The sequence below is a fragment of the Thrips palmi genome, unplaced genomic scaffold (assembly GCF_012932325.1).
Source record: "Thrips palmi isolate BJ-2018 unplaced genomic scaffold, TpBJ-2018v1 HiC_scaffold_19, whole genome shotgun sequence".
NCBI lineage: Eukaryota > Metazoa > Arthropoda > Insecta > Thysanoptera > Thripidae > Thrips > Thrips palmi.
Window position 1 is genome coordinate 14,266,552 of NW_023144628.1, and position 9,397 is coordinate 14,275,948.

General features: G+C 48.1%; 1 protein-coding gene across 1 annotated transcript; it reads right to left on the reverse strand.

Moving 5' to 3' along the window:
• Positions 1-959: 959 nt before the first annotated feature.
• On the reverse strand, positions 960-2,241 carry LOC117646178. Its single transcript, XM_034386966.1, has 3 exons — positions 1,922-2,241; positions 1,475-1,843; positions 960-1,393 (listed from the first exon to the last, which is right to left on the reverse strand). Exons 1-3 carry the CDS (start codon positions 2,207-2,209, stop codon positions 1,376-1,378), a joined length of 675 nt encoding a protein of 224 aa, XP_034242857.1. The 5' UTR covers positions 2,210-2,241; the 3' UTR covers positions 960-1,375.
• Between the last annotated feature and the right edge of the window lie 7,156 nt (positions 2,242-9,397).

Consider the following 9,397-nt stretch of genomic DNA (forward strand, 5'->3'; position numbering starts at 1 on the left):
GCATGCAATCTTTTGGTATAACCCCGCGTGGCGTGGTTGGCGCACTTCAACTTTTCACAGAGACGCCCCAACGAGGTCTTCTCTTTGATCTTTTTGAGAACGTTGGAGTCGCCGTCTCCAATAATGTAGCGGCCCCACATACCGTGATAATTGAGCAAAGTCCTCAGACCTTCTACAATTATTTGAGACTCCAAGCCAGTGGAAGCGCCCGTATTGTTCTTTTTGCATTCATGGTCCCGCGGCAGTACCTTGATCCTGGTAGCGTTGGAACTTGGGTCTCTACGTACAGCAGTTTTTTTGTGCGTGCGCCAATGATGCAAGCCTGAAAAACGATAAAAGGGGGCCGCCGAGGGGACGGCCCGCCTCGAAATGGCATGTCTCCCTTGAAGGCATCCCGATGTAATTTCCAGAAAGTCAGAGCTCTTGTATAACTCGTGACAGCTAGAACTGGGGCAGGGAGAGGAAACGACAAACCGCTATCAGCCAGTGACAGGAGCATGCCATGCACAACTGAAGCATACGAAGCCAGAGGGCCTGAGCTGTTCCACGACACATCTCCAACCTCTTGTGGCCCAATCTGTGTTATGAGGCTGACACATTTTGGGAGACGCCGTGGGAATGCGATGTCCAGGTTTTGTCAGAATAGCAGTGCGTGTCCTTTGACCAAATTACTTGATGCAGAGAGGTGGATGACGCCAAGTGAAGTCAAGGCGTGTACTTGCTTTATTCACCTTGAGTAGCACGTCTCTTCGTTCCAGTTGAATTGCTTCTCGGCGGGGTTGTGATTAGACTCTTTTCTTCGTTCCAGTTGAGCTGCTTCTCACCGAGATTGTGATTAGCCACTTTTCTTCGTTTCAGTTAAACTGCTTCTCAGCGAGGTTGTGATTTGCCGTCCACGCTTCTAACCTCAATGCCTTGGCGCTGGTGCAAGACCCACTCTCCGCCCCTGTGTAGCATTTTGAGGTCCAGACCGCCTTTTTCCTGGCCACTCGTGTTTCAAATCCAGCTTAAATTCACAGGCCCATTTTTCAAGACAACATAGCCTGCTTCTCTAAATGTAGCAGAATTTTCTGGATTGCGGGGATACGGATCGTGATTTCCTCCCCTGGGCTGCTTTCTGAACTTTTCATTTTTAATACATTTAGGACAATTGTGAAAGTAACACCCATGATAATTATAAATCTTTTCCTCTTCACAGGACACATTTTCTTAACTGCATTGGGTCCTGTACATCTCAAACACTTTCTCGAATGTAGCTCCAATTGCGTATCCCTGCAACATGAGGGCGTCCGCCAGCTGCTGCCCCAGCTGCTCCAGGTCCTCCGCCGACTCGTTGAGCTCCGCGTCGACCTGCGCCATGACCTCCTGGTGGCGCTCAAAGAAAGGGCACGTCCTGCAAACAAACACACACATGTGTTAAGAGTTCCGACATAGCAGGATATAGCACACAACTCATATCGTCATATCGACGCACCTCGTCCCTTCTGAACACCGTGCTGAGGTCATACAGCGGCTGGCTGGCTGCCTCACGGTCCGTCAGGGCGACCCCGGCATTACGGCACAAGATTGCCAGGGCGTCCTTGATGCCGGCCCGCTGATCCCCCAAGAGAGCGATTCTCTCCTCGAAAAGATCAGCCACCGAGTCCGTGTGGAACGGACCCCGAGCACCACGGGACTGGACTGCCCCGTGGAAAGCTAGAGCTCGGTCCGCATCCACGTTTTGGTCACGGTGGAGGGCTGAGGCGTAGTGGTCAGCGACCTTACATGTGAGGATCTTGCCGCAGATCAGACACATGTGGAGGGGGCGGTTGGAACTCCCTTCCACACGGTTCATCACATGGAACTGCAATCAGACCATAGAATTTGTCATATATGTCATCCATAAATCAATATACATCGCAAAGCACAGAGCCACACTCACCCCATAGTCTCGGGCCCTTTTAAGGTCGTTGACCTCGCCACCGCCGCGGCTGGTGGACGCCGCCGTCTTCTTCTGCCCCTTGCAGGGGCGCCTGGGAGCCCTCTCCTCCTCCTCGCCCATGCCCAGAGCCAGGCGGGCGAGGCGCCGTTCAGCTGGAGGAAGGGTTGTCAGTTCCTCCTCCAGCCTCACAAGCAGGACACGGCAGCAGCCGCATGCCGCCTTAGACCTCCTGATTGCTGCAACAACAGAATCCAATACATGGATTAGAATAGGAAAGCCAATTATCATCAATTCTGTTTCACTCACACAGTGGGAGATCCGTGTCTGCCGGCTCTTTCTGCTCCGTTGTTTTCTTCTTCGACCCCGACGGTAGAGGGTCCGGGAGACAAGACATGTCTGCCGAAAGAAAGAACCACATTTATAAGTCATGGCTCCATTTGTAAGCATATGATATATATATATTTATATATTTCCAATCATCGCCCTCACCTGGCTCCGGAGACTCTGGACGGCCACCACAACCCGTCAAGGTCTTTGAACAGCAGGGCACGTCGATGCGGCGTCGTTGCCGGCATCGACGTCGCCAGAGGGGCGGGCCTGCCCCCTTGCCGCTTGCGAGGCGACAACCTCCGTGAGGGTAGAGGGAGGGGGTTAGCCCGCCTGTGTGCCTCCTTCTGCTTCAGCTCCTCCTTCTTCTTTCTCTGGTCTTCTTTGTATTTCTCCTTGGCAAGCTCCTCCTCCGCCCGGAGCCTCTCAGCCAGGGCCGCGTCGTTCCTCTGAGCCTGGAGGAACGCCGCAGAGTGGTCTGCGAACACACACACACACACACACAGTCAAGTGAATGCATAGAACCAAAAGGACAAAAGTTCTATCATCATCATCATCATCAACTCACCCTGGCCTTCAAGGGGGGGCTGGTAAGCGTCAAACTGGTCCACATCAACGAAAAGTTCTTCTCCATCGGGAAGTTGAGGGACAGCAAACAGCGCCTCATCCAACGCCTGCGCCGCCTCAGGGTCCATGATGCTACTGCTGTGTTGCACTAACTCAGAAGTCTGCAACACACAAACAGAAACCACCGACATGGTTAGCATCTTTCGTCATCATAAGCCGTCGGCGACGAGCCTGCAATACACAACAACAACACTTTCTAGAGACACATTTCGTCGGGTTCCCAAGCCGGAACGACAACACCTCCTTGTGTCCCCCCCGGGGCCCTAAGGCCGCCGCCAAGTCCACGTGGTGTGACCAGTGCACAACACAGGCCTGCCCCGCACTCTGCGGCGGCCGTTTTTTTGTCGGGCTTGTTCCATCTGAAGGACCGAAACACGAAGAGTGTTCCGGCGGGACGTGCACCGTGCGGCGCAGCCGACCCGTCCCCATTGCCTTACAGAAGGTCGTGCTCTTTTTTTTATTCAAGGGAAGCGACACAAACCCTTGTGTACACTCAGACCGCTCTTCCAAGATGAAGACCGGTCAGGAACGGAACGACCATGGTGATACTGAGACTCCAGTTGTAATCACTCGAGTACCGACCACGGTCGCACCACCCCCTTCCGATTGTATCAGCCTCACATAGCATTGCATCATTCACATAGCACACCATCTTTTCGTCTCAGACTTGTTCCCACAGTGTTCGGACCCCTGACTGGGGTCCCGGCCTCAACCAGGGCTCGGGGCCACACATCACCTGGCTCGCAGTCCCTTTGGGACCCCTGACTGGGCTCGATGGTCTTGAAGAAGGCGTCCTGGGTACCCCCGGCGACCAGCAGCTGCCGCTCCAGGTCGGAGCGGTACCGCCTCTTCACCTTGCTGATGCCCCCTGGTCCGTGGGCTAAACAGAAAACAGAAAAGAAAGGTTAAAAACCACTTTAAATCTGACAGAGATAAAACACATGAATAACTGGAGTTTGCATGGGTTACATACCTGGATCAAAGGATTGCAATTTGGCGGCAATGCCTTGTTGAGCCAGCGGTCCGTTCCGGTGTAGTCTTCCTTCATGAGGTGGGAGAGGAGGCTTTGTCCAGCAGGAGCAGCACGCCGCCCACGCGCCTCTCCTGGTTTTGGCGGTCGGACACGGCGCGCATGGAGACGGTGTGCATCCAGTCGTCGAAGATCTTCTGGGTCATCCGAGCCTTCCGCGAGGACACCAGGCCGCAGCGGTTTAGCCTCTTGACCTTGCTGCTGACCCCGCTGTCCATAGGCTGAATCAAAGCGGTGACTCGGGCTGGGAACGGCTTAATCAGGAAGCGCCCGGTGCCGGTGTAGTCCTGGTCGACTGCGTGGGAGGAGGCGTTGTCCAGGAGAAGGACGACTGTGCTGGACCGGCCCTCCTCTCGCTGGCAGCGCTTGAACCTGGCAAGTACACTTTAACTGGCCCATGCTTTTAGATAGGACTAAACGAGTGTATTTTAGCGTGTACATGCTAAGTACACACTTATTTAGCGTCTACTTGCCAGGCACACTCTATTTTAACGTGTGCCTAGCAAGTATGCTGTAAATAAGAGTGTACTTGGAAGCATGCTCTAATAAGAGTGCATTATGTACACACTTCAGTTTGCAGAGTAGAGAGGAGAAAAACCAGGTCGAATATTACACATTTAACTACAGTAAGGACAGAAAATAAACAAAAAGCGTTCAAATTATGCCAACACACTAAGGAATGGACTAAACTAAATCTACTGAGAGTTGAAAAAAAAGAAAATATGTTAATTGGCTGAGCGATAGCGAAGCCTGTTACTCAGGTGGGGTTGAAAAATTTTTCCTGTCTGCGTGCGTGCGTGTGTGTGTGTGTCCGCGCTACTCCTCCTGAACGGCTCGGCCGATCTCGGTGAGATTTTGCACACTTTTTGGGTATGTCCTTGGCTCGGCACACGCGAAATTTCACTATCTTAGCTCAACTGGTTCGGTTTTTATAGCCGAAAAACACCTAAAAAACGGCGAAAAATCGAGTTTTCTGCAGGCATATCACTTCTGTCTTGAAGAAAGGAGGGTCTGGGGGGCCGGACAAGTTAAAAAGTCAGGCCAATGGGGGGTCTAGCCCCCCAGCCTCGACAAGTTAAAAAGTCAGGCCAATGGGGGGTCTGGCCCCCCAGCCTCGACAAGTTAAAAAGTCAGGCCAATGCAGCCCTAGGCACGAAATCAAATGCTGTTTTGACCTTCAATCACGCAAATTGGTATGCGGATGCCTGGAAAAGAAACGTAGCCTGCCGAAGGCAGGCAAGCGCCGCAGGCCAAGGTAGGTGTAACGCCAGGCGTGGATTGTCATAACTGGCGCAGCATCGCGAAGCCTGTTACGACAAGACACGGTCTGGCGTACACCTACCTTGTTTAAAATTAAAACAGAAAAACAAGAGATGGTATCAGCAGATATACATTCTCACCAGATATAATCTCACGTAATATAATCCCACCACATATAAATCTCACCAGATATACAGTAATTAATTTTTTTTGTTTAAACGCATATTCGCACGAAATATAAATCCCATCAGATATACACTATTTTTTTTTAAATAAATTTAGGTTAAATGAAGCTGTCCCTGCTCTTTCGACGCAACGCAACTTCTCTGCATACTCGACTCGACAGTAGAATCTACTTTACGCAGTTCCCCTGAAACAAATGAAGCTGAGAATACGCTTGTGGGACTGTTCTCTTGGGTACACGCTAAAGAGAGTGTAAAAGTGAGTTCAATCAAAACAGAGTTGACTTTGCAGAGAAGAGCACTTCAGATGTCCGTTCCATATGTATATATAAACTGCGGTTCTGCAAACATGTTAACCTGCATTCCACCTAATTCGCTCTTATTGTAATACCTGGTGAGAATTTTATTTAGTGGGAATTATATTTAGTGGGAATTATATCTGGTGAGACGGGTAATTTCAAAATATTAACAAGGTAGGTTTACGCCAGACCGCGTCTTGTCGTAACAGGCTTCGCGATGTCTCGCTGCCTGTTCCTCCAATCCGCGCCTGGCGTACCTACCTTGGCCTGCGGCGCTAGTCTGCCTTCGGCAGGCAATGGCTTGTCCATCGTCGGTTACTTCTTACTTGATGCATGCTGGGGGGCTCCGCCCCCCAGACCCCCCTTCTTTCTAGATCCCTTGTGACTTTTTAACTTGTCGGGGCTGGGGGGCTCCCCCCTTTCTAAGGCAGAGGTGATCTGCCTGCAGAAAACTCGATTTTTCGCCGTTTTTTAGGTGTTTTTCGGCTATAAAAACTGAACCAGTTGAGCTAGGATAATGAGATTTCGCGTGTGCTGAGCCAAGGACATGCCCAAAAAGTGTGCAAAATCTCACCGAGATCGGCCGAGCCGTTCAGGAGGAGTAGTGCGGACACACACGCACACACACACGCACACAGACAGGAAAAACTTTTCAACCCCAATGGAGTAACAGGCTTCGCTATCGCTCAGCCAATAACTGTATATCTGGTGGGATTTATATTTCGTGTGAATATGCGTTCATGAAAATAAAACAAATTCCTGTATATCTAGTGAGATTTATATCTGGTGGGAATGTATATCTGGTGAGGTAACCCCAAAAACCATTGAGTCACGAAATGGAGCGGTGGCAGAGTCACATTTTCATCGAGGGCGGAATGTAGGGGTTACCTCACCAGATGTACATTCCCACCAGATATAATCCCGCCAGATATAAATCTCACCAGATATACACCTAGTAATTTTATTTTTATAAACGCACACTCTCATTCCAGGAACGTGACATCACGTTGAAACGAACGTGACAAAGTGTCACGTTCGTTTGAGCATTGTGTCACGTTCGTTTGAATGTGAACGAGCTGATTTTCGGCCAATTCACACCCAAACGAATGTGACACAATGCTCAAACGAACGTGACAGTTTGTCACGTTCGTTTCAACGTGATGTCACGTTCCTAGAATGAGAGTGCATATTCACACGAAATATAAATCCCACCAGATATACAGATATTTATATTTTAAAATTAACCGTCTCACCAGATATAATTCCCACTAAATATAATTCCCACAAAATATAATTCTCACCAGGTATAACAATAAAAACATATCATATGCAATGCAGGTTAACATGTTTGCAGAACTGCATTTTATATATGTATGGAACGGGTATCTGAAGTGCTCTACTCTGCAAAGTCAGCTCTGTCTTGATTGAACGCACTTGTACACTCTCTTAAGCGTGTACCCAAGAGAACAGTCCCACAAGCGTGTTCTCAGCTTCATTCGTTTTAAGGGAACTACGTTAAGTGTTTACTGACCTGAGCACACTCGTTGGAATATACTAATCTGAGCACACTCTCATTGGAGTGTATTTAGCGAAGCTCGTTAGAGTGTACTTGTGAGTACAGGTCAAATAGCGTGTACTGAGCACACTGTCGAGTATGCAGTGTAGTTGCGTTGCGTCGCAAGAGCAGGGACAGCTGCATATATATTTATTTAAAAAAAAAAAATACTTACTGTATATCTGGTGGGATTTATATCTCGTGCGAATATGCGTTTAAACAAATAAAATTAATTACTGTATATCTGGTGAGATTTATATCTCGTGAGATTTATATCTGGTGGGATTATATTTGGTGAGAATGTATATCTGCTGATACCATCTCAGAATGTACACGGTTTGGTGGTACAAACAAATGAATGGACGAAAAATTAGCACCCACACCATTCACAATATTAACAGACAATTTTGACACACACGGACCGTGGGATGGGATCAGGACGTCACCATTAGACGACATATCTTGCGGAACACAATCACATGGCAATGCAACTTTATAACGAACGTCAGAAATGGGTAATAACCTATGAACTACACGTGATGAACAGATAATATGACCAGAAGACGATGGATTTAGAATAGTCCTACAGGACCTCAGTGTTCCCCGTACGACTGTACAGTCTTCCAGGTCCTACGGAGAAGACTGTGTGGTCGTACGGAAAATACTGTATGGCCCTACGGAGAATACTGTAAGAGCCTACGGAGAATATTGAAAAGAGGGCTACGGAGAATCCTGGCAAAAAAATTAACATAATTTTTCGTACCTTTTTGCCAGTGTCCTCTCTCGACATTTCATCTGGAACTATTTCATCAGTCAAACCAGGCTCCTCGCAGGATTTGCCAGCTGCCACTTTCTTCGATGCCTCTTCAAACAACTTGTCAATGTCTTTCAACAGCTCTCCTCCGTCTTCTACACAATTTGCACCTTTTATCCCACTGTTCCTCAGGTTAGTGACGATAGAAGTCTTCAGACCAGCAATGAACTTAACAGCAGTTGGCACCTTCGCTCAATTCGACTTTATCAATGAGAATAAGGTAGGGATCTTGTTTAAGCCTTCTCAAATTGAGATACTCAAACTGATAATCATCATTCAGATCTCTTTCACAGCACTAATATTCTCAAGCCATCCGAGGTGTGAGGAAAACACAGTTTTCGAGTTCACAAACCACCACAGATACTGCGGACGAAAAGACGCACTGCTCGATGGCGCTCTCAAAGCCTACTGCAAGTTAATGCCCCCACGAGCGGAGTTTTTATGCCTTTGTGTTACCAGTGTATGCTATAATTTCATCAACAACATTTTGTTGTAGGGAAAACCACAAAATTTACAACAAAAAAAAAGGACTGTATACTGTATTATGAGTCCAGCTCCTCGTCAGAGGGATCTGGATCCGCGTTGAAGGGCAAAGACATTCCTTGCTTTCTTCGCGCTGCTATGACGTACTCAGGTTCGCGTACAGGTAGGCCCCGCTCCAGGCGGCTGTTTGCTAACTCAGGTAAATAACGATCAAATTAAAATCTGGTGAGTTTCTCTTCCAATTTTACCCAAAAGGCATCATCTCTCTGGATTCTAAACACCTCCCAATCGGAGGGACATTTCAGCACCAGGTTACACCATTCCCTGTCAGTCAGGGCCAGCTGCATTTGAATCTGAGCGTAAAAAGAACTTCCCGGGTTCGGTTCAACCTTCCCATACCTATACTGTCGGCACTTTTAAGTAGGCTTAGACTAGGCAGAATTTTTGGAAGGCGCAGACTTAGACGGATTAGATTGAGATTTAGAAGGCTTAGACGCCTTAGAAGCAGACTTGGAAGCAGACGTTTCTCGGAGAGCGCTGTTGAGACATTTTCTACACTGTTAAAAAAATGTCAGCCTTAAATTGTTAGAAACTTTTTTATGAAGCAGTTTACAAAGACTTTTGGCTAGTAAAAGTAATAAACTTTTCTTCTTAAAAGTAAGAATCAAATTTGAAAGTAATAATCTGTTTCTTAAAAGTTGTTTTTGCATTTTAAAAAGAATTAATATAGAGCAGGTAAAATTGAACGCCTTATGTACGTAATGAGTTATTCATTGTATGGTAGTAGTCGATTTCACTGCCGAAATCGCTTGGAAGCGTGGTTCAAACTCGGTCTCGAACCCCGAATTCCGGATTACCGCACCGCGACGCTACCAACTGCGCCACGAGTGAGCTCTGCG